Source organism: Pongo pygmaeus, chromosome 7 (assembly GCF_028885625.2).
Source record: "Pongo pygmaeus isolate AG05252 chromosome 7, NHGRI_mPonPyg2-v2.0_pri, whole genome shotgun sequence".
In the NCBI taxonomy this organism is placed as follows: domain Eukaryota; kingdom Metazoa; phylum Chordata; class Mammalia; order Primates; family Hominidae; genus Pongo; species Pongo pygmaeus.
In genome coordinates, this window is record NC_072380.2 from 151,023,473 (window position 1) to 151,050,146 (window position 26,674).

The 26,674-nt window shown below is 42.1% G+C and overlaps 1 protein-coding gene across 7 annotated transcripts in view; it reads right to left on the bottom strand.

Moving 5' to 3' along the window:
• Nucleotides 1-26,674, bottom strand: part of FAM135B (family with sequence similarity 135 member B) — a 364,859-nt gene that overhangs the window by 19,839 nt on the left and 318,346 nt on the right. For all 7 annotated transcript variants that reach the window (XM_054498901.2, XM_054498898.2, XM_054498894.2 and 4 more), the window contains 2 exons: nucleotides 17,820-17,974; nucleotides 1,364-3,389 (listed from right to left, as the gene is read on the bottom strand). In XM_054498901.2, coding sequence (XP_054354876.1) covers nucleotides 1,364-3,389; nucleotides 17,820-17,974 — 2,181 coding nt within the window. The remainder of the gene's footprint in view (nucleotides 1-1,363; nucleotides 3,390-17,819; nucleotides 17,975-26,674) is intronic.

The following is a 26,674-nucleotide window of genomic DNA, read 5'->3' on the forward strand; positions in this document are numbered from 1 at the left end:
ATATTTACCCAGTCACTGCCCTCATCAACTTCTCTCATGTGTCTGTCTCTCCGTTAGACTGCAGGTACAATATAAGCAAGGGAACCCCTGGCCAGGCAGGCACTGGACAGCATCTACTATGTCTGCTGTGTACTCATTGAATTAATGACAAGTACCATAGGATAGGTATTTAACATTCTTTATAAAACAAAAACCCAATGTTTACCTGCCTGTGGCAATTTCTTCTGGAGACACCGTTAATATGTAACTCTTCAGCATTTTGCAAAAGGGTAAAGAAGATGGGATGTTTTGACAAAATGATTCTATTATATACATAATCAGATATATAGTTTATAGATGGGAGAGCAATATGAATACAAACCCAATACAAGGATGAAGAAATGAATTCTGGCATTACAAAGGTAAACTTAGAAGCCCCACAATGTTAAAGGGTGCTTGGGAGTCAAATCTGAGGAAGAATTGTATTCCCCAAAGGCTCTTAAGGAACTCCCCTTTCGAAACACGAAAAGGTAGAAGTACAATGATATTCATAAGAGAGTTATAATATTCATAATAAAAATTGAACAAAATTGGCAGGGTGTGGTGGCTCATGCCTGTAATCCCAGCACTTTGGGAGGCCCAGGCGGGCAGATCACAAGGTCAAGAGATCGAGACCATCCTGGCCAACATAGCGAAACCCCATCTCTACTAAAAGTACAAAAATTAGCTGGGTGTGGTGGCGGGTGCCTGTAGTCCCAGCTACTTGGGAGGCTGAGGCAGGAGAATCGCTTGAACCCAGGAGGCAGAGGTTGCAGTGAGCCGAGGTTGCATCACTGCACTCCAGCCTGGCGACAGAGTGAGACTGTCTCAAAAAATAAATAAATAAATAAATAGTTGAACAAAATTTAAAGGTTCATTGGTAAAGAATTTGGTTAATAAATCATGGTATATTCATGCAAGAGAATATTGTGTAATCATTACAATGATGATGCAAACATAGATTTATAAACATAGAAAGATATTTCTAATATATTATTAAATTAAACATTTACAATTGCCATTTGTACAGAATGGTCTCATTTTTGTATAAAAAGCATAAATAGATATAGATTCACATAGAAAAAATGCAGAAGAATATACACAGTGGTTACATTTGAAGGTCGACTTATTGACCATTTTTACTTCCTTTCAGTATTCTGCATTTTAAATTCATATGATATGAATTAAATATATATGATATATTATCTATAATATGATATATTACCTTATTTAAATCAGAAAATCACAGATATCTAAATTTTGAAACAGTATGCATGAAATGGAGAAATATGTGGAAAAATTTAAAAGACTGTTGTGAGAAAGGTAAGCCCGTCAGCCAGCTTACCTAAACATCCTTTCACTGACTTCCTCATCCAACGTGCTGGAATGGGTAGAAACAACTCCAAAGGATCCCAAAGGCTGATGGGTGATGGGAAACAGAGTCTGTTTGGAAGAGAATCCAGCCCTGGCAGGTGTCTCCTTGGGCACAGATGAGAAAGGGAGACAGGTGGCAGTGCAAGACACAGATAAGTTCACAACCTCCACAGCCTTCAGGCTGTCCAGAGTAAAGGTCTCTGCAGAAGTCAGATGGGACCCCATGATGGAAGTGCCTGCCTTCAGCTCTTGGTTTTTCAAAACCTGGGAATGAACGGAATGGGTCACAGTGGGGCACACAGTGCCTGCTTTATGTTTAGCCTCCGGGAAGGCATTCACTCCTCTATTAAATGCTGTGTCATCCATGATGCAAGGTGAATCACTTTGGCTTTGCTGGCCTGTTGAGTTCATGTTGATGGCATCAGCAGCTGACGTACAGCTCAATTCAGGCACCTGATGTTGAGAGAGACCCTCAACCTCTGAGATGCCACTGTTGGAAAGAGCTGGCTGACCCACATTCAAGTCTTTAGGCATGCCCTTTGGGGTTTCCACAAGTGCTCTATGAAGAGATCTGGTCCTGGGGTTTTCAAGTGCTATGACACATGGTATTTCTAAATTAAGACCTTTGGTTTCAACGCCTGGAGTGTTCTCACTCCTGCTATCAGGAAGACAGTGTTCTTGAGCATCAGACTGCTTTCCTTTCCCTTTGGGGATGTCTATGTATCCGGGGCCCTGCTGGTTGTCAGCGTCTAAACCTATCTCCACCAGGGGATGGTCTGCTCCAGCATCCTGTGTTCCAGAGTCATCACAAAGTTGAGAGCAAGATCCTGGGGAACCTTGGTTCTTGCTGTGCATATCTGAAGGTTCAGCAAAACCTCCATCTTGCTTCTTGGTGCCTGCATCTTCAGCAGCCTCCTCTGGGCTACTGATGTGCGGAGCAGATACAGACTTGGTTAACTTAGTGAGTGCCACCTCCCGCTCATCCTCCTCAAAAGGTAAAGAGCTAATGGAGGTGAGAGAAGCCTGGATGCCACTTGGCAAACTCGTGTTACTTTCTGTGTGTCCACCCTCTAGGGAGTTCCGGTGGAGGGCATGTCTTCGAACAAACGGGTGCAAGACTTCCCGATCACTGGGCAACTCCAGAGCCCTGCTTCGGGCCTCTGACCAGGCGACGGAGCTTGGCTCACTCTCAATGCCTGAATCAGATATGACGGATGAAGATCTCTTGATGACCCCGGATAGCACTGAGAGTTCCTCCTGCTCTTCTGTGTGAGAGTCCTTCAGGGAAGACCTAATATCTAAGGGCTCCCTCAGGGTAGAACTTAGTGGATCACAGGGCTCAGAGGGGGTGAGTTTCAAGCTTAGCAGCACCATCTTCCCCTCTTGATCTATCCCCTTTCCTAGAGTACTTAATTCACGGAGAGTTGTTTTGTCTGAAGAGATGGCATTTTGGTGGCTTCCACCTACTACCACTTTGCTTAACCCAGTCCTGTCTAATCCATACTTATCTCTAGAGCTCCTACTCTCATGCTGAGCACTGAAGGCCACCAGGGGTTCAGCTCTGGAGGGGTTCTTATTGCTAGATTTTACATCAATGTAGGTCAGCACTGGGGCCTGTCCATCCTCTGGGCCTGGACTCCTTCTAGAAGTATCCACATCTGCCATTGGATATGTCCCAGCATCAGATGTTTGGCCAGTCCAACATTCATCTTCAGGCACACCTGCTTTGTTTTGAAATTCACCAATTGATATATACACCTGAGATTCCGAGCACATGTTCATATGATTTTGTGTGGCCACATTCTCAGCCGTCTCTGGACACCTTATAACTTCTTCATCAGAATCCATTTGGGATGGTTTTATGGTAGACAAGACAAGGTCTTCCCTAAAAGATAAATTGCTATTTACCATACAGTTAACTTCTTTGTCTTTTAGATTCATTATTGTAGGACTTGTCACTGGAACATCAAAATTAGGATAAACACTCAAGTTATGCCCTACAAAAAAAAAAGAAAGAAAATTATAGTGTAAGAATCTGTGTTTACAAGTTATCCAAATGTCTAACTGTATAATAAAGAATTTAGCTTTGAGGACTCAGTTTGAAGATGGCAGAATAGGAAGAGCTCCAGTCTACAGCTCCCAGCGTGAACAATGCAGAAGACAGGTGATTTCTGCATTTCCAACTGAGGTACCGGGTCCATCTCACTGCGACTTGTTGGACAGTGAGTGCAGCCTACGGAGTGTGAGCCAAAGCAGGGTGGGGCATCACCTCACCAAGGAAGTGCAAGGGGTCGGGGAATTCCCTTTTCTAGCCAAGGGAAGCTGTGATAGATGGTACCTGGAAAATCGGGACACTCCCACCCTAATACTGCACTTTTCCAACTGTCTTAGCAAACGGCACACCAGGAGATTATATCCCGCACCTGGCTTGGAGGGTCCTACACCCATGAAGCCTAGCTCATGAAGCCTACACCCATGAAGCACAGCAGTCTGAGATCCAACTGCAAGGCAGCAGCGAGGCTGGGGGAGGGGTGTCTGCCATTGCTGAGGCTTGAGGAGGTAAACAAAGTGGCCACGAACCTCAAACTGAGTGGAGCCCACCACAGCTTAAGGAGGCCTGCCTGCCTCTGTAGACTCCACCACTGGGGGCAGGGCATAGCTGAACAAAAGGCAGCAGAAACTTCTGCAGATTTAAACATCCCTGTCTGACAGCTTTGAAGAGAGTAGTGGTTCTCCCAGCATGGAGTTGGAAGTCTGAGAACAGACAGACTGTCTCCTCAAGTGAGTCCCTGACCCCTGAGTAGCCTAACTAGGAGACACCTCCCAGTAGGGGCCAACTGACACCTCATACAGCTGGGTGCCCCTCTGAGACGAAGCTTCCAGTGGAAGGATCAGGCAGCAACATTTGCTGTTCTGCAATTTTTGCTGTTCTGTAGCCTCCATTGGTGACACCCAGGTAAACAGGGTCTGGAGTGGACCTCCAGCAAACTCCAACAGACCTGCAGCTGAGGGTCCTGACGGTTAGAAGGAAAACTAACAAACAGAAAGGACATCCACACCAAAACCCTATCTGTAGGTCACCATCATCAAAGACCAAAAGTAGATAAAACCACACAGATGGGGAAAAACCAGAGCAGAAAAGCTGAAATTTCTAAAAATCAGAGTGCCTCTTCTCCTCCAAAGGAACACAGCTCTTCACCAGCAACAGAACAAAGCTGGATGGAGAATGACTTTCAGGAGTTGATGGAAGTACACTTCAGATGATCGGTAATAACAAACTTCTCCAGGCCAAAGGAGAATGCTCGAACCCATCACAAAGAAGCTAAAAGCCTTGAAAAAAGATTAGACGAATGGCTAACTAGAATAAACAGCATAGAGAAGACCTTAAATGACCTGATGGAGCTGAAAACCATGGCACGAGAACTACATGATGCATGCACAAGCTTGAGTAGCCGATTCAGTCAAGTGGAAGAAAGGGTATCAGTGATTGAAGATCAAATGAATGAAATGAAGTGAAAAGAGAAGTTTAGAGAAAAAAAGAGTAAAAAGAAATGAACAAAGCCTCCAAGAAATATGGGACTATGTGAAAAGACCAAATCTACGTCTAATTGGTGTACCTGAAAGTGACGGGGAGAATGGAAACAAGTTGGAAAACACTCTTCAGGATATTATTCAGGAGAACTTCCCCAACCTAACAAGGCAGGCCAATATTCGAATTCAGGAAATACAGAGAACTCCACAAAGATATTCCTCAAGAAGAGCAACTCCAAGACACATAACTATCAGATTCACCAAAGTTGAAACGAAGGAAAAAATGTTAAGGGCAGCCAGAGAGAAAGGTTGGGTTACCCACAAAGGGAAGTCCATCAGACTAACAGCGGATCTCTCGGCAGCAACTCTAAAAGCCAGAAGAGAGTGGGGATCAATATTCCACATTCTTAAAGAAAAGAATTTTCAACCCAGAATTTCATATCCAGCCAAACTAAGCTTCACAAGTGAAGGAGAAATAAAATCCTTTACAGACAAGCAAATGCTGAGAGATTTTGTCACCACCAGGCCTGCCTTACAAGAGCTCCTGAAGGAAGCACTAAATATGGAAAGGAACAACCAGTACCAGCCACTGCAAAAACATGCCAAATTGTAAAGACCATCAATGCTAGGAAGAAACTGCATCAACTAACGAGCAAAATAACCAGCTAACATCATAACGACAGGATCAAATTCACACATGACAATATTAAACTTAAATGTAAATGGGCTAAATGCTCCAATTAAAAGACACAGACTGGCAAATTGGATAAAGAGTCAAGACCCATCAGTGTGCTGTATTCAGGAGACCGATCTCATGTGCAGAGACACACATAGGCTCAAAATAAAGGGATAGAGGAAGATCTACCAAGCAAATGGAAAACACAAAAAAAGCAGGGGTTACAATCCTAGTCTCTGATAAAACAGGCTTTAAACCAACCAACAAAGATCAAAAGAGACAAAGAAAGCCATTACATAATGATAAAGGGATCAATTCAACAAGAAGAGCTAACTATCCTAAATATATATGCACCCAATACAGGAGCACCCAGATTCATAAAGCAAGTCCTTAGAGACCTACAAAGAGACTTAGACTCCCACACAATAATAATGGGAGACTTTAACACCCCACTGTCAGTATCAGACAGATGAACGAGACAGAAAGTTAACAAGGATATACAAGACTTGAACTCAGCTCTGCACCAAGCAGACCTAATAGACATCTACAGAACTCTACACCCCAAATCTACAGAATATACATTCTTCTCAGCACCACATCACACTTATTCCAAAACTGACCACATAGATGGAAGTAAAGCACTCCTCAGCAAATGTAAAAGAACAGAAATTATAACAAACTGTCTCTCAGACCACAGTGCAATAAAATTAGAACTCAGGATTAAGAAACTCACTCAAAACCGCTCAACTACGTGGAAACTGAACAACCTGCTCCTGAGTGACTACTGGGTACATAATGAAATGAAGGAAGAAATAAAGATGTTCTCTGAAACCAATAAGAACAAAGACACAACATACAAGAATCTCTGGGACACATTTAAGCAGTGTGTAGAGGGAAATTTATAGCACTAAATGCCCACAAGAGAAAGCAGGAAAGATCTAAAATTGACAACCTAACATTACACTTAAAAGAACTAGAGAAGCAAGAGCAAACATATTCAAAAGCTAGCAGAAGGCAAGAAATAACTAAGATCAGAGCAGAACTGAAGGAAATAGAGACACAAAAAACCCTTCAAAAAAAATCAATGAATCCAGGAGCTGTTTTTTTGAAAAGATCAACAAAACTGATAGACCTCTAGCAAGACTAATAAAGAAGAAAAGAGAGAAGAATCAAATAGATGCAATAAAAAATGATAAAGGGGATAACACCACCGATCCCACAGAAATACAAACTACCATCAGAGCATACTATAAATATCTCTATGCAAATAAACTAGAAAATCTAGAAGAAATGGATAAATTCCTGGACACATACACCCTCCCAAGACTAAACCAGGAAGAAGCTGAATCTCTGAATAGACCAATAACAGGCTCTGAAATTGAGGCAGTGATTAATAGCCTACCAACCAAAAAAAGTCCAGGACCAGATGGATTCACAGCCAAATTCCACCAGAGATACAAGGAGGAGCTGGTACCATTCCTTCTGAAACTATTCCAATTGATGGAAAAAGAGGGAATCCTCCCTAACCCATTTTATGAGGCCAGCATCATCCTGATATCAAAGCCTGGCAGAGACACACTGAAAAAAGAGAATTTTAGACCAATATCCCTGATGAACATTGATGCAAAAATCCTCAATAAAATACTGGCAAACCAAATCCAGCAGCACATCAAAAAGCTTATCCACCACGATCAAGTTGGCTTCATCCCTGGGATGCAAGGCTTGTTCAACATATGCAAACCAATAAACGTAATTCGTCATATAAACAGAACCAAAGACGAAAACCACATGATTATCTCAATAGATGCAGAAAAGGCCTTTGACAAAATTTGACAGCACTTCATGCTAAAAACTCTCAATAAACTAGGTATTGACGGGATGTATCTCAAAATAATAAGAGCTATTTATGACAAACACACAGCCAATATCATACTGAATGGGCAAAAACTGGAAGCATTCCCTTTGAAAACTGGCACAAGACAGGGATGCCCTCTCTCACCACTCCTATTCAACATAGTGTTGGAAGTTCTGGCCAAGGCAATCAGGCAGGAGAAAGAAATAAAGGGTATTCAATTAGGAAAAGAGGAAGTCAAATTGTCCCTGTTTGCAGATGACATGATTGTATATTTAGAAAACCCCATCGTCTCAGCCCAAAATCTCCTGGCTGATAAGCAACTTCAGCAAAGTCTCAGGATACAAAATCAATGTGCAAAAATCACAAGCATTCCTACACACCAATAACAGACAAACAGAGAGCCAAATCACGAGTGAACTCCCATTCACAATTGCTTCAAAGAGAATAAAATACTTAGGAATCCAACTTACAAGGGACATAAAGGATCTCTTCAAGGATAACTACAAACCACTGCTCAATGAAATAAAAGAGGACACAAACAAATGGAAGAACATTCCTTGCTCATGGATAGAAAGAATCAATATTGTGAAAATCGCCATACTACCCAAGGTAATTTATAGATTCAAAGCCATCCCCATCAAGCTACCAATGACTTTCTTCACAGAATTGGAAAAAACTACTTCAAGTTCATATGGAACCAAAAAGGAACCTGCATTGCCAATACAATCCTAAGCCAAAAGAACAAAGCTGGAGGCATCACACTACCTGACTTCAAATTATACTGCAAGGCTACAGTAACCAAAACAGCATGGTACTGGTACCAAAACAGAGATATAGACCAATGGAACAGAACAGAGCCCTCAGAAATAATACCACACATCTACAACCATCTGATCTTTGACAAACATGACAAAAACAAGAAATGGGGAAAGGATTCCCTATTTAATAAATGGTGCTGGGAAAACTGGCTAGCCATATGTAGAAAGCTGAAACTGGATCCCTTCCTTACACCTTATACAAAAATTAATTCAAGATGGATTAAAGACTTAAATGTTAGACCTAAAACCATAAAAACCCTAGAAGAAAACCTAGGCAATACCATTCAGGACATAGACACAGGCAAGGACTTCATGACTAAAACACCAAAAGCAACAAAAGCCAAATTTTGGCAACAAAAGCCAAAATTGACAAATGGGATCTAATTAAACTAAAGAGCTTCTGCACAGCAAAAGAAACTACCATCAGAGTGAACAGGCATCCTACAAAATGGGAGAAAATGTTCGCAACCTACTCATCTGACAAACAGCTAATATCCAGAATCTACAATGAACTCAAACAAATTTACAAGAAAAAAACAACCCCATCAAAAAGTGGGCAAAGGATATGAACAGACACTTCTCAAAAGAAGACATTTATGCAGCCAACAGACACATGAAAAAATGTTCATCATCACTGGCCATCAGAGAATTGCAAATCAAAACCACAATGAGATACCATCTCACACCAGTTAGAATGGTGATCATTAAAACGTCAGGAAACAACAGGTGCTGGAGAGGATGTGGAGAAATAGAAACACTTTTACACTGTTGGTGGGACTGTAAACTAGCTCAACCATTGTGAAAGACAGTATGGCGATTCCTCAAGGATCTAGAACTAGAAATACCATTTGACCCAGCCAAACCATTACTGGATATATACCTAAAGGATTATAAATCATGCTGCTATGAAGACACATGCACATGTATGTTTATTGCAGCGTTATTCGCAATAGCAAAGACTTGGAACCAACCCAAATGTCCATCAATGATAGACTGGATTAAGAAAATGTGGCACATATACACCATGGAATACTATGCAGCCATAAAAAAGGATGAGTTCATGTCCTTTGTAGGGACATGGATGAAGCCGGAAACCATCATTCTGAGCAAACTATCGCAAGGACAGAAAACCAAACACCGCATGTTCTCACTCATAGGTAGGAATTGAACAATGAGAACACTTGGACACAGGGTGGGGAGCATCACACACCAGAGCCTGTCGTGGGGTGGGGGGAGAGGGGAGGGATAGCATTAGGCGATATATACCTAATATAAATGACGAGTTAATGGGTGCAGCACACCAACATGGCACATGTATACATATGTAACAAACCTGCATGTTGTGCACATGTACCCTAGAACTTAAACTATAATAATAAAAAAAAGAATTTGGCTTTTTTTCATTCCTAATTCCTAAGAGATACTCTCTGGATTCTGAGAATTTCTCAAATGGTAAGAGTCTCTTTGGTATTTATGGGGTCTTGATAATTTATGCTAACCAGGGACTCATGATGAATCCTTAAACACTATATGCTAATAAGTTTGTTCAGGATAGAGGTTGGCCATGCCGGAAAGACCAATTATGTGACTAGAGAGTTAAGACATTCAGTCAAGTAATACTAGCCTGATTTCTGGGAAAGAGTGGCCTGGAGATTGATTTTGGTCACAATTAACCCCTGATAAACACTCTGAATTCTGAGGCTTAGACGAGTGTCTCTGGTGATGACACAGACTGGTGTGCCTGGGGGGTGGTAAGTCCTGAGGGCACAGAAGGTTTATGTCTGAGACCCCTCAGACCTCATCCTATGGCTCTCCTTTTTGACTGGATGTTACTTGTATCTTTTATAATAAAAATGCAATCATATGTATGATGCTTTCCTGAGTTCCGGAAGTCATTCTAACAAATTATTGAACCTAAAGAGTTATGGAAACCCACAATTTATAGCCAGTTGTTCAGTATACGGGTGGCCTTGGAACCCCTGAGCTGGTGTCTGGTTTTTTAATTTATTTATTTATTTTTATTTATTTATTTATTCTTTCTTTCTTTCTTTTGAGATGGAGTCTCGCTCTGTGGCCCAGGCTGGAGTGCAGTGTCTCCATCTTGGCTCACTGCAACCTCCACCTCCCAGGTTCAAGTGTTTCTCATGTCTCAGCCTCCTGAGTAGCTGGGATTACAGGCACATGCCACCATGCCCAGCTACTTTTTTTTTATTTTTTGTATTTTAGTGGAGATGGGGTTGCACCATGTTGCCCAGGCTGGTCTCAAACTCCTGAGCTCAGGCAATCCACCCGCCTCGGCCTCCCAAAGTGCTAGGATTACAGGCATGAGCCCCCGCGCCCAGCCTGGTGTCTGATATTTAAAGGTCAAGTTCATCAAGGATTGTGCCCTTAGATGGTGAAGTTCGACCCCTGGGTAGTTAGTGTCAGAACTGCACTGCACAAACAAAAAGCTGTCAAAACCTGTCATCCTTCAAGTTTTAACTCATCTAAGTATGTGTAATAATCCCCATTTGTAAATATCAAAGCATTTCTCCATCTTATGCACAATACTTATGGAGTAAAAGACAGCTTTAGAGCCAGAAAAGCCTGATTTTCAATTCTGACATTGCCATTTACCAGCGACGAGACCTTGGACAACTACGGAACTTAGATAAGCTCTTATCTTATTAGAGGTCACTTTCCTCAAATCTACAATGGGAAGATTCAAAATAAACTTCATGCTTTACAGTCATAAATCAAAGTAGAGTTATGATACAAGATGATGTTACACCTGGGGAAGACACATTTCTACTTTCTCAGAAAAATACTGCCAAGCTTGAATTCTATTCAGATAAACTCTCCTTTGTGGCATTCAGACCACAGGAAAGCTCCCAGAACCATTGTGATCTTCATAATCAGATGGTAGGGAGCCAAAGATGATCTTTCCCTATTTTTATTTAGGTAAGCCATTATCTCTCTCAATCTCTTCTCAATCTCTCATCTCTTCTTTCCTTTCTTCTCTCTCCCTCTTTCTCTTTCTCTCTGCCTCCCTCCCTTCTAAGAATTCGTAACTGGACAAAAACTATATCCTCTCATGTCTGTGTGTATCATGGCTGTCATGAAATAGTCGTGTGACATATTATTCAATTTACATATACACCAAACAAAAAAAAGGACTGGATTTTTATTTTCTTTAAAATGTTTAAATCCTCCACATGGTCTTAGTAGAAATTAAATCAATGCAATCACTATTGAATGTGACCATGAAGTAAACCACTGAGACATTATATAGCTAACTGCAGGAAGTATTAAGACATGATGCCTTTGAATGAAGTTTATGATTGCAGCAAGGAAATAACGGATCTCTTCCTTACCAGGGTGCATTCTTTGCATCTTAAGCAACTGTGAACAAACTTTCCTCTCTCTACAATACCCTTCCCATGACGTACCGCAAGTTAGACCTTCTCTAATAAATTCCGAGCCTCCCTTCTACTTACATGCAGTCTGATATATCCTATTGCCATACTATGATCTGTTTGTGCATCTGTTTTCAAGTCTAGAGAGAAGAGTTGGTGTTTTGTGAATTTCTATAGCCCCAAGGCTAGCATCATGGCTAGTACATAGGTGATGAATTGAGAATAGTACAGAATTCCAACAAAACAAATAATAATATGCTCATTATTGTTTGTATTGGTTTGAAAAAATTTGCTTCAATAAAAGTCCCACAAACAGTACTTTGACATATTCTATGTGAAAAATCCCTATCCTAGGCAGTGGCTTAGGAGGAGGGAAAGTGAGTACTAGTTATAACAGTGAACCAGGCTCTGCCTTTAAGGGATTTGCAAAATATTGGGAAACATATACAGATACAGCTATCTCTTCTGCCAAAATAATGTGGACTATGGCAAAACTATGAAGACAGTAAAAACACCAGTGGTTGCCAGGCACTGGGGAGAAGGCAGGATAAATAGGCTAAGCACAGAGGATTTTTCGAGCAATGGAACTGTGTATGATAATATAAGAGTGGATGCACGTCACTCATTATACATCTGTCCAAACCCATAGAATGTGCAACATAAAGAAGGAACCCTCGTGAAAACTAGGAACTTTGGGTGATAATGACGTGTCAGTAGAGGTTTATCTGCTGTAACAAAGGCACCACTCAGGTAGGAGATGTTGATAATGAAGAAGGCTATGCATCTGAGGGCACAGGAGGTATGTAGGAAATCTCTGTACCTTCCTCTTTATTTTCCTTTACTGGGAACTTGAAATCTCTTTTAAAAAGTCTTTAAAAAATAAAAAAAGAATGGGACTGCTGGGTAATATGAAATGAGCTTCTTCAGAAAAGGAGGGAATGAGCCATGCTAAGCACAGGGAGCAGCACGGGCAAAGGCCCAGAAGGCTGGGCACACTATGCTCCAGCTTCGGTTCATTCCCACGTGGATGGAACAAGAGTGAGGTATAGGGTGTATGAAGTCAGACAGAGAGAGAGAACCCACGCCACAGATGAACTTGAATGCCTTGTATAAATGAGTCATCTGGTCTTTATACCACAGGTCATAGATTCTTGGAATTAAAAAAAAAATTTAACCGATTCATCGCAGACAGTTAAGACAGGAAACAGAAAGTGCAGAAAGTAAGTCAGTTGCCAAAATAGCAAATAATTAGTTTCACTATTGTAACTATAGAAAAATGAAAGTAGCAAAGGATCTAATTGAAAGAGAATGGATTTAGAGTCAAATACTAATGAATAGTGGTAGTTAACATGCATTCAGAATGCCTTTATGCCAGTTGCTCTTTTAAGTGTTTTATGGACTGATCAATCCACTAGTCACAACAATCCCATGGAGGAGAAATTACAACCCCTTTTGCCCAATTTCACACGGTTAATAATTGTTAGGGGGAAAGACTCAAAACCAGACAATCTGACAATCTGGCCAACTCTTCAGGCTTTAGGCGAACCTCCCAATTGTCTTGAGATAGAGAGGCATGGTGTGGGTGTTGGGGGAGCAGAGACAAAGACAGATTTTGCAGAGTGCCTGGTGCATGGCACATGTTTAGGCCATATGATATGGTTTGGCCGTGTCCCTACCCAAACCTTATCTTGAATTGTAGCTCCCTTAATTCCCATATGTTGTGGGAGGGACCTGGTGGGACTTAATTGAATCATGGGGGCAGTTTCCCCCAGCTGTTCTCGTGCTAGTGAATACATCTCACAAGATCTGATGGTTTTATAAAGGGAAAACCCTTTCGCTTGGCTCTCATTCTCTCTTTGCCTGCTGCCATGTAAGACGTGCCTTTCACCTTCCACAGTGTGATGCCTCCCTAGCCACATGGAACTGTAAGTCCATTAAAGCTCTTTTTCTTTATAAGTTACCCAGTCTTGGGTATGTCTTTATCAACAGCATGAGAACATACTAATACACCATGGTACTGTCACAGACCATGAACAAATGCTATTATGGCTTTTGTTAGTTGTTTTTTCTTTTTAGAGACAGGGTCTCACCTGTCACCCAGGCTGGAGTTCAGTGACAGGAGGCACAGTCATAGCTCACTGTAGCCTCAAACTCCTGGGCTCAAGGAAACCTCCCACCTCAGCCTCTCAAGAAGCTTGGACTACAGGTGTGAGCCACCATGCCCAGAAAATGCTATTATTTTAACATAGAAATGGAAATCTTTTATTTCCCCTTTTTCCTTACACTAGAAGAATGGAATATAATTGTATCTGATAACGTCATGGCAAGGCATAAGTATTAAGGTCACTGGGTTCTTGAGGTAGGAGAAAATAGTTCTTTATCACTCATGCTTTTGATCTGGGGTTAAAGAATCATCAAAATGCTTTGTGAGAGACCAAGGAGTTCAAGAAAAGCTTCCAGTTTGGAGAAGGGGTACAGATATTTCTGTAAAAGTAGTCTGGGGGATAGAGAAGGCTCAGGTCAGAGGTCCGTGGAGAGAAGCCTGGAGAAGAGAGACCCGCCTCTGAGAGTGACTGCCTTTGTTCTTCCAGGAAGATGAGTGCACCTGTGCTGTGCCGGAGTCCCAGCCTCAAGCTCAACACAGAAGCTGCAAAGAGAGGCTGGTCCTAAAATATGACATTGTGAAAGGAAAACATCTTGAGGCCCCCAAAATCACTAAGCTAAAGGGAAAAGCCAAGCTGGGAACTGCTTAAGGCAAACCTGCCTCCCATTCTATTCAAAGCTACTCCTCTGCTCACTGAGATAAATGCATATCTGATTACCTCCTTTGGAGAAACTCATCAGAAACTCAAAAGAATACAACCATCTGTCTCTTACCTATCTATTACCTGAAAGTCCCCTCCCCACTTAGAATTGTCCCGCCTTTCCAGACTGAACCAGTGTTCATCTTACGTATCTTGATTGATGTCTCATGTCTCCCTAAAACACATAAAACCAAGCTGTGTTCTGACCACCTTGGGTACATGTCGTCAGGACCTCTTGAGGCTGTGTCACGGGTGCATGTCCTCAACCTCGGCAAAATAAACTTTGTAAATTAACTAAGACCTATCTCAAGTTTTTGGGATTCACAACATAAATATGGATAACCAATGGGTTAGAGGAACTGCACATTCGGACAATCCTAGAAAGACCTCCTGCAACCATGTCTTGTTGCTGTTTGACTCCAGGGCACTGACGTGAGAGGTGGTGAGAAAGGAGTGGGCAGAGAAGCCCCAGAAAGACTGAGGTTGATTTTCCAGCTGATGTTGCAGGATGGAGGCCCAGAGAGGGAATGAATTTATTTATTTATTTAATTGAATTTTTTTTTTTTTTGAGACAGAGTTTCATTCTTGTTGCCCAGGCTGGAGTGCAATGGCGCGATCTCAGCTCACCACAACCTCTGCCTCCCAGATTCAAGCGATTCTCCTGCCTCAGCCTCCCGAGTAGCTGGGATTACAGGCATGTGCCACCACACCCGGCTAATTTTGTATTTTTAGTAGAGATGGGGTTTCTTCATGTTAGTCAGGCTGGTCTCGAACTCCCCACCTCAGGTGATCCACCCGCCTCAGCCTCCCAAAGCGCTGAGATTACAGGTGTGAGCCACTGTGACCGGCCAAGGGAATTAATTTATTAAAAAAATAGAGATATATGTTGTAACTTCACCTGTGAGCTGAGGGACTGAGATTCATATTCACAAGAATGTATGTTAATATGTGCAGAAAAAAAGACTGGAAGACAATCTGCAACAAAACCTAATAATGATAATACTAGAGGATCTGCTAGTGGGCGATTAATTTAAATTTCTTCTCCAACAGTTCAGATTCTCTGTAGTTAAATCATATAACTCTAATGAAGATGCACTTACATATTAATATACATGCATACCTACGTATGCATACATACACATACATACATATGCAAACACACATACATACATGCACACACACACCCCACAGAAGAAAACATCTCAGTGTCATGTTTCAAACTTGTTTTGACCAGTTGGTTTGGAGGCTCTCTGGCCTGTACACTTTAAAACTGCCATACACTGTACTGACACTAGATGTCAGGGTATAACTGAGAACCAAATAACTGTATATTTGCAAGGTTGCACTGCCCTTGGAAGTCATTTGGATTTTTAAAATATCCTTTAAGTCTCAGGTAGCAGAATCTTTGAACTTCAGCCATTTTAAAGCATCCTTTAAATGACGGGCACCTAAATATGATGATTTAAAACTCCTTGCACAGACAGCGAGGCAGAGCATGGACTTTGGAATCAGAGAGAGTTGGCGTTGAACGTCGGCTTTAATAAGCCTTGTGATCTTTAATACATTCTTATACTTAGTGCCTCAGATTCTCTCTGTGGCATTGAGTTTGTGAGGTTGTTTATAGGATTAAACAGATAAAACACCCAAAACCTCCAGCATAGGGCCTGAAGTTTTTCTGATCCTCGAAGGGAGCACAGGACAATTTAGCTTGTTGGGTTTCCAGGAGCAGGGCCGTGGGGCAGGACAAGAAATGAACCTTGACCTCTCGCCCACTCCCCAGTTGACCTGTCAGTCCATTAACAAACTGTGTGTGAAAGCATGTGTGAAAGCAGCAAAACAGGTTGCACTCTGGATACATATACACAAACAATACACACAAACATGTGATCTTTTCTCCCTGAAATGAACCATTCATCTATTAATCCATATACAGTAAGTCCTCATTTAACATCATCAGTAGGTTGTGGGAAACATTGACCTATAACACAATTAAAAGGATGTATAACAGAACAAGTTTTACCATAGGCTAATTGATATAAACAAGCGCTAAGTTCCTATGGCATATTTCTGATCCCCAAAACATCATTAAACTTAAAGACTTAAAACACTTCTAATATTAAACCCTGAAGTAAATCTGAGATATACATACATTTAAGAGCAATTAATAAAAACAAATAATGATTTTCCCAGTATTTGGTGACTCGATGAGCGACGGCAGTTGTAGTGGTGGTGGGTTAGATCAAAGAGTAAATGTCTGCAAAGTGAAATTGTAAGGAGCACATCCTGCCAACCTGTACTTCACAATCAATCAGAAATATGGTAGCTCGCTGAGTGCTTCCATACTTTACCCTTTCCTGGTGCTTCAGGAAAACAAATCAGCCAGGACAAGATACCATCCCATTGTAGGACTCAGCCCTGGACAAGACACCATCCCATCTCAGGGCACACTCACACATACCCACACTCACTCTGACCAGGATGATGTATACACACCAATTCACCTAATGAGCACAGCTGTAGACCGTGGGGGGGGGGGGGGGGGGGGAAATCAAAATACCTGGAGAAAAAACACCCAAGCAGACAGGTGGATAATGCGCCAACTCCAAACAGACAGTGGCCCAAATGGCCAATACCTTTATTTTTATTATTATTATTTTTTATTTTGGGGGGATGGAGTCTTGCTTTGTTGCCCAGGCTGGAATGCAATGGCACGATCTCGGCTCACTGCAAACTCTGCCTCTTGGGTTCAAGCGATCCTCCTGCCTCAGCCTCCCAAGTAGCTGGGATTACAGGTGTCCGCCACCACGCCCAGCTAATTTTTGTATTTTTAGTAGAGATGGGGTTTCGCCATTTTGGCCAGGCTGGTCTTGAACTCCTGACCTCAGTTGATCTGCCTGCTTCAGCCTGCCAAAGTGCTAGGATTACAGGCATGAGCCACCGCGCCCAGCCTTTGGCCCAATGCCTTTAAAGTTCACCTGGAAATCATATTTATTTGAATGGCACATTTGAGATAAGAAAGAATCTTCATCTGACTTTCATGTCACTCTGGTGTGGGGGTGGGCAGGCTGTGGTTCCTATTTTGCAGGTGAAAAGGCTGAAGCACTACATATAATTCCACTCCAGAAGGAGTCAGGGAGGAAGTCTTTCATGGTTATTTTGTTAGATCGGTTTGTCTATTTCATGGAAACAAAGTCATTTCAAACCATTACTTTGTTTCCTCTCTATGAACTGACATAATCCTTCATTAATTTGGTCTCACTTTTGCTGGGACATAAACAAACTGTGCCATTGTAGGAATTCCACTGGAAAGCCTTATTCCTGAGTCTTTCCAAAACAAAACAGACAAACCTGTTGCAGGGCAGTCCACGTATCTGTCCTCAAAGATCACCGGCAGGGTGTTCCAATCGCCGTCGATGTCCAGGCACTCTGCAGGCAGCGGGGGCATGCTGGTGAGGTACTCCGAGTTCCGGATATCCAGGGACAGCTGGCTGTGCGTCTGTATCCTGGGGAGCACATGGCAGGGTGAGCGTCCAGGGAAGAGTCAAAGGTTTCCAAACTGTTGCCCCCTCTTCCTAATCCCGGGAAAATACTTGGTTCTCAGCTGACTCTGGCAATTGTCTGCCCATCATCCTTTTCTCTTCCACCCACATACTTAGCTCCCAGAGCCATAGTCTGCTTTGTTTTGGAACTGGCTGAGGTGTTGAAGTTAGAGGACGTAGATTGTAGGATTAGCAGAAACACAAGAGCATTTATCATAGACCATTTTATTGGAATATAATAAATACCACATTAGTGGGAAGCAAGCTGAGTTTTTAAATGACTAGAAATTTAGAAATTTTAAATTAGCATTTTGAAAAAAATGTAAATCTTTGTATCTTTTACTCTTTTCTGGCTTCTTGGACCACTTAGGATCTGGTCATATTTTGGCATATTTGAATTAAAACCTATCTAAAATACCTTTTTTATTGATTATTACAGGGACAGTGGCATCCTGGATGAAGGTATAAATTTCCCTAGATCAAGAGCCATATTTTTTGGTTTCCCCTGTAAGATGAAGAAAAAATGTCCCATATTCTTTCTTTATGACATATATATCCTTCCATCAACAGGAATTCAATTCCAGAGTTTGGAATAATCACCATTCCTAATTCGAAGGCTGGGGTGGTAGAAAGTGTGTATTCGCTTCTCATCAAGTTTCTACAGTAGGGGAAGAGTTTATTTTACTCTATAAAGGAAAAGCATGAACATTTCATCATTTTTTTCCATGCCAACTCAATCACTTTTCCCTCAAGGGAAGAAGGAGCCTTATGGCTATGAGTTTTGGGAAGACTTGAGCTTGCAGAGCTAGTTTATGTGTGTCTGTCTATCACTCTTGTTGGAGCAGCTCGGCCTCTGGAAGCCCCCCTTCTCCAGTCTTGTAGGCCAGCTGTCTGTAGAAGAGCTTTGTAGCTGTGAAACTCTGCACAGACTCAAAGCAACTTCTCAAACTCAGCATTCTCAGTAACAGATGCAATGAAGATAAACGTATAGAAATATATAATATTTATGTATGTATATTTCATATAATATACATATTGAATTTACATATTAACTATGATTTCATATACATATCTATTTAATATACATACTAAATATGTATATTTTGTTTCCTTCTCATTTTTCAATTGGATCTTAACCCACCACAATAGAAGGGAAGGGTTATTTTCTCTTCCTCAAAGCCCTGAAGGCTGTTACAACTTCATAACTGAATTCTTGGAATATTTAACTCTTCAAATGTTCTGTGAATATTTAACTCTTTAAATGTTCTCTGAATATTTAACTCTTCAAATGTTCTTCCCGGAATATTTAACTCTTTAAATGTTCTTCCCGGAATATTTAACTCTTTAAATGTTCTTCCCGGAATATTTAACTCTTTAAATGTTCTTCTCGGAATATTTAACTCTTTAAATATTCTTCTCAGCATATTTAACTCTTTAAATATTCTTATCTGAGTGTTTAAATGGAGTTTTATTGCACTCAATTCTGTACCTTTTGCCACCTTCTGAATCTGGAACTTCTGGACCAGTTTTGGTTTTATTAGAAAATATGCTGAACACCTGTGAACTTAGGATGACGTACACGGGCTAGGAAGTATACCTAGAGGATTGCAACTTGACTTTAGGTCGAACAAGCCAACATTCATGAAAAAAACAAGTGATTAAGCAATATAGCAGGACAGGTGTGGGAGAGTCAGGTCTAAGTTATGTTATGCAGGCTGTGATCTAGGGTAATGCAGCTTTTTTTTATTATTATTATTATTATACTTCAGGTTTTAGGGTACATGTGCACAATGTGCAGGTTAGTTACATATGTATACATGTGCCATGCTGGTGCGCTGCACCCACTAACTCGTCATCTAGTATTAGGTATATCTCCCAATGCTATCCCTCCCCCCTCCCCCCACCCCACAACAGTCCCCAGAGTGTGATGTTCCCCTTCCTGTGTCCATGTGTTCTCATTGTTCAATTCCCACCTATGAGTGAGAATATGCGGTGTTTGGTTTTTTTGTTCTTGCGATAGTTTACTGAGAATGATGATTTCCAATTTCATCCATGTCCCTACAAAGGACATGAACTCATCCTTTTTTATGGATGCATAGTATTCCATGGTGTATATGTGCCACATTTTTTTAATCCAGTCTATCATCGTTGGACATTTGGGTTGGTTCCAAGTCTTTGCTATTGTGAATAATGCCGCAATAAACATACGTGTGCATGTGTCCTTATAGCAGCCTGATTTATGCAGCTTCTTGAGCACAGGGCTTTTGTCAATGTGACCAAGTACCTAAAACAATGCCTAGCAAGTGTTGAAAAACTGACTGAAAATGCTAAAGGGTACATAGGAATCAGCGCCTATCTCTGATTGCAGGAATCTGAGGAGTCTGGCTCTAGGCCAAAATCCTGTGCGTGACTCTCAGACCCAACCACACGCAACTGCAAGGTTTTGCTAGGCAGGCCTCATGGGAGAAGCTTCCTTGCCATCCTTAAACTTGATGTACAGCCAGTGCAGTGTGGCTGTCAGGAGGAAGTTGCAGGATAGTTGTGTCATGCAAGATGTAAGTAAGACACTGTTACTATCTTTTTTTTTTTTTTTTTGAGACAGAGTTTCGCTCTTGTTGCCCAGGCTGGAGTGCAACGGCGTGATCTCGGCTCACCGCCACCTCCACCTCCCAGGTTCATGCGATTCTCCTGCCTCAGGCTCCCAAGTAGCTGGGATTACAGGCAGGTGCCATCACACCTGGCTAATTTTGTATTTTTAGTAGGGACAGGGATTTTCCGTGTTGGTCAGGCTGGTCTTGAACTCCCGACCTCAGGTGATCCGCCCACCTAGGCCTCCCAAACTACTGGGATTACAGGCGTGAGCCACTGCGCCCAGTCCACTATCTTTATTTGAAGATTAAATATAGTTTAAGAAATGCAAATGGGTGCCAAGTTGACAAGGGGTGGATTTGTGATGGTTGATTTTGGATGTCACCATGATTGGATTATGTGATCCTTATATGGCTAAAGCACTATACATTCTTAAACATTGCATGGATTATTCTCAGTGCTTCTGCTGAAAGGGAAATGTAGGTGGTTTCGTGTGGATTAGAATGACTGGGCTGCCCCAGGGGTGTCTGTGAAGGTGTCTCCAGAGGACACTGGCATGCAAATTGTGGGATTGAGTGGGGAAGATCTACCCTTAATGTGGGTGGCACCATCCAATTAGTTGGGTCCTGGATGAAACAAAAAGCAGAGGAAAGGCAAATTCATCTCTCACTCTCTCTTGGGTCTGGAATGCTCTTCCCCTGCTCTTAGATGTCCGAACTCCAGGTTCTCCAGCTCTTGGACTCTGGGACTCTCAACGACACCCTCCGCACTCCATGTGCTCCCAGGCCTTTGGCCACCATCAGCTTCCTTGGTTCTGAGGAATTCCAACCTGGCCTGAGTCACGCTGCCAGCTCCCTTGGTCCTCCAGCTTGCAGAAGGCCCATCATGGGACTTCTTGGTCTCCATAATAAAGTGAGCCAATTGTCCTAATATATTTCTTCTCATCTCTCTCTCTCCATGTATATCCTATGGGTTCTGTCTCTCCAGAGAACACTGACGAAAACAGATCCCGGTAACAGAAATTACCAGGTGCTAATCAACTGAAGCGAGTGGGGGGAGAAGTGTTCCAGGCAGGGATGCTCTCTCCTCCACGGCAAAGATCACAGTTAGGAAACACCACAATCCACCCCACTCAGCCCAACCAAAGGCAGTGGTGATGTCCACTTACCCTGCTCTGTTTTTACAATGCCTATCACCTTCCATCATGCTGCATAACTGATTGATTCATAATGCTTATTGTTTAGCACCTGTTTTCCAACACATGCTGTTTTGCTCAATGATGTATATCCCAAGTGCCTTAGACAATGCCTCCCATACAGCGAACAGTATTTGACTAAAACATACTTGTGAAATCAATAAAATCAATCAACATGGCATATTCAGGGAACTAGGGAGCTCTGCAAGAGTGGTTCAGACGGCTGAGGCTGCAGCAGGAAGGTCCTGAGCACATTTTTTGAGTCTGGACTCTATGTGGGCAATGAGGAAGCAGTGAAGACCAATAGGCCAAGAAGGGCCGCAGCCTCATCTGTGTTTTAGAATGATTATTCTGACCAGGCAGGGAGTCTGTGAGAGAGTGGGTTTCTTTACATGTGTGGCGCATGCAGGTGTGTGGTTACGGGTGTGGCATGTGTGCATGTATGTTTTCCTGAGTGTATGCATGTGCACATGTGTTTACATGGACACATCTGTGTTTATACAGGCAGAGGTGTGCATGTGTGTGCATATGAGTGTAGCTGGGTGTATGCACGGTGCATATATGGGAATGTTATTGCTGCATGCACACATGCATGTTTATGTGTATGTGTTTTATGGTGTTCTATGGAGAATAAAGAGGGATAAGCTAAGAAAGGCCAATTAAAAGGCAACAATATTTGAACAATATTTAAAGGGAAAAACAACTTTCTCTCTGAATTAAGCAAACTGCAGGGAGAATGTGGAGTTGGAGTTGGAGTTAAGTTTATTATTAGCACAACTGGAAGTGAATCTTGATTTCTGACACTCCAAGGCTCTGAACGACCCCACCCCTGCCATCACTGTAACTCCTCCACCTTCCTCTTCACACACTGCCCTCCAGCCTCACTGACATTCTCCTAGATCTTTGGTGCAGCATTCAGGCTGTGTCTGGCCTCAGGGCCTTGGCCCTGGCTGTTACCACCACTGGTAATGCACTGTCCTCCTGGGCTGCTTCCCACCTTCAGACCTTAGTGTAAATGACACCTTCTCTGAACTGTTCTCCTTTAACACCCTACTTTAGGGAGCCGCTGGTCCTACTCGGTCAAATCAGGAACTTTCTATTACCCAGTTCTTTAGCCCCATCTTAAATTTTCTTGCTTATTTGCAAATTTATTTATTGTCTTCTCTGTCCAGTGAGGGCAGAGACCTTGTCTACCTTGTTAGCTTTTTAATTCATTGTATGGAAAGCCCCCAGATCAGTTCCTGGATATAATGGATGACGAATAATTATGCAGAGGGAGGGAGGAAGGGAGGGAGAAAGGGAGTTGAGTAAATAAATACGTTAGCAACTAAGGGTAGCATTAAGTAAATAAGAAATCCTCATTCCTTATCATCAAGAGGATCCCAGCAGGAATCTGAACTCTGCCTTTGCCTTTTCAAACTGTCACCTCCCGTTCCCCTCCCTGCCCATTCCTTCCCCACCCCACCCATGGCAGAAACCACACAAGTAGGGAAAGAGAAGCCTGGAATGCAGCCTGCATAGGTCGGCCTTGCACACCTGTGTGTGAGTGTGCATGCTCCATGCATGGCCCCTGTTCAGCACATGGTCACCTCCTCATCTATCTAAATGACACTCTGGGGGAGCGGGCTTTGCTTGGAAACCAGTTGTTTGCACAGTAGGCAGAGACACTCCCATTCTGAGCATTCCGGCAGAATCCTTGGATTTTATTTGGGCTATCCTGTGTGGCACATAGGGAAAGAGTCTCCTGAAACATACAGGACCTGGTTCATCTCCTTTTTGTTTCAATATCAGGTTTACCTGAGTCCGGACTTATGCTGTCAGACTGTAATCCTGACTCCAGGAATACACAGCGAAAGCATAAAGACACTTCTGTTTTAGAGGTTCAGAAATCTGCATTTCACTTTATTTCTCCTCACGTATTCTTTAGGATGATGGCTCAACAGTGCACAGAGAAGCCAAAGCAAGGAGGTTACGAGTGTGGCCTCTGGGCTCCAACAGATCCATGCTTGTGTCACTTGCTGGCTGTGTGGTCTAAGGTAAGTTACTTAACCTCTCTGAGCCCAGGTTTCCCCAGTTTTTTGTTCTTTAAAGTGGGGAGGATAATAGTACCTACCTCATAGAGTTCATGTGAACATTAAACGAGCCAAAGCATGTAAAGCACTCAGTTTCTGATCAGAGTAGTTTCAATAGACTAAGCACCATGAATAAATGCCTATTCATTGGCACCAGGTAAAATGCCTATTGTGGTCAACCCTATGGACATAGCATCTCTTAGAATGAATTCCTTTTGAAAAGTTAAAACTTACAATTATCAACACAGGAAATGCAAAAGTCAGAGTGATGTCTCATTACTATTGTTATGAAAATGAATACATTGGTATAGACCTTCTATTCCATCACCACTTCCACGTTCATTCCTCAGCAAACTTTCACCCAATACCTCTTTGCTGTGTGAAAAGCACCAGCTAGACATTGGTAAAACAGAGAAGAGGAACAGTAAAACACACCCTTGCTACTGGTCAATTCTAGATCATTTGTTAACACTTTTTAAAAATTGTGACCCGTGGCAAAAGATGGTCTTCATTTCCATGGCAACCCAGTGCAATCACATACTCCCAGAAACACACACACTGAAGGAAAAGTTTCAGCAAACACTCCTTCCTCATACCATCTATTTTGCCTTGCCCTGTCCTTTCCTACTCCCTCCTATCCTATCCTATTTCATTTAAGAAGCACTGTTCCAAACACACTAAGTTGATTTCACTGTCCACTAAACGATTGTGACCCATCGTTGGAGAAACACAATTTAATCTGAGCTTGAACAAGATGGGTCTTGACAGCTGAGTTTCACCTGTGCCACCATCTACATTGCCTCATGTCCATCCTGATTTGGGAGTGTGCTGCTGCCTTGTGTAAGCAGCATGACCTCCCCGGGGTGACTACCTTTCTCCAGCTCTGACCTCCAGGTGTGCAGAACCATGTTCATGCACAGGTGCCAGCCCTGCATAGCCACTCTTCACTATCTCACAGTAAGCCTCACTTCTCTTCACAGCACTTTGTACCTTTTCTCTAGCAATCTTCTCAGTCTGAAATAAAATTCTCCCTCTGTTTTACAGCTCTTCTTATTCTTGATGACCTGGCAAAAAGTTTACTTTCTCCTGAATAGTATGCCGCTTATCTTAGTCTATGATTTATGTTTTTTGTTAATGTCTACTATTTACTGAATGCTTACAACATTCTCTAATCTCTAAAGTCACTCAGAGGATAAACATTACAATCTCCTAGGGATCTGGAGAGCTCCATCTCCCATCTGATTCAGATCTCCCTCAACCGTCACCTTCTCCAACAGACCTTCTGTGACAATTCATGAACTAGGACTCTCTGTTCCTCTCACAGCGATGCATGTTTCCCTATAGCACTCATTACCACTTAGCATATCATATCTATGTACTTGTAGGCCTTCCATCACCAAAATATAAGCTCAATGAGATAGTGGATTTGTCTGTTTTATTCACTGTTGAATATCCAGCACTCAACATAGTGAAGACCTAACTAACACAGTCAACACTAAATATATTAGTTATTGAATGAAGGACTCTTCCCTTTACACCTAAAAAAATCAGATATAAGAGATTCAGTAACTAGTTTGATGTCACAAGCATTACAAATTACAGAATTAAGATTTCAAATCATGTATATAAGATTTGAAATGCCAAGGCCCATAGTCATTTGCTGGTAAAAGAAAAACAAAAGCATTAACCATAATTATCATAGTACACAATCCAAAGTCTTTTCCTGGCTGACAAGGCCCCACATGGACTGGTCCCTACTGCCCTCTGGCCCTCCCTCCCGCCCCTCTCCTACTTTCTCATTCTATTCTAGCTACACTTGCCTTCTTGCTGATCTTTAAACACATTGTGTTTCCATATCAGAATCTTTATGACAACTATTCTGTCTACCTAAACAATATTCTCGTATGTCATGGCATGGCTTGCTGTAACCCCAGACACTGTTCAAATGTCACATCTTCAAAAAGACTTTTTCTTATCACTTTGGCTAAAACAGACTTTCTCTTCTACTCAGTGTTGCCTTGGAGCCCATTCACACTGGTTTGCAAGAGCTAACTGTGCACATCTCTTCCCAATTCCATATTCGGTGATAGTACAATGGTAGCTTGAAACTGGCCATTGTGAAAACATTTGCACAGAAGAAATCAGCAAACACTACAAAAGGCAGTTTGTCCTTTGTCTGTTTTTTTTCTCTTCTGAAAGCTGGTGGTTAAACATTTATGAGATTACTAGTCATACCCCATTTCTCTTAATTTTCTATGTTCTTATCTTGCTTTTTTCTTCCACTTGTCAAAACTTGAAATTATATAATTTATGTCTTGCCTGTTTCCTCACTAGGATGAGTGACCCATGTATACAGCACCTTTACTGTATTATTGCTGTATATCCACTCCTGTGTGGACAATACACATTCACTTACTTCATCAGTCACCGTCTAACATTTTCTGAGCAGAGTCTGTGGCTAGCTCCATGTGTTCCATGTTCATGTACACGCCCATTATGTCCTCACAATTGCTGTCTTACCCACTGTGTGGATAAGGAAGCTGAGACTGGATGGAGGTGAGAAAAAAATGAGAAGGACAGAAACATAACTCTCTCAAGGACCAACTGCTAATAAATGCAGGAACAGGGTCTTGAACCCATGTAATATGAGTGCTGGGTCATCTACAGTTTGTACAGGGGGTCAGTGTTCCAAAGCTCTTCCAGGAGAGCAGTTGTCTTTGAGTCTGTCTCCTCTGTGCGTGCTCACACTGCTTGAGAATGCAACCATGGCTCCACAATCTAAGGTTTACCTATTGTTGCAGTAACTCT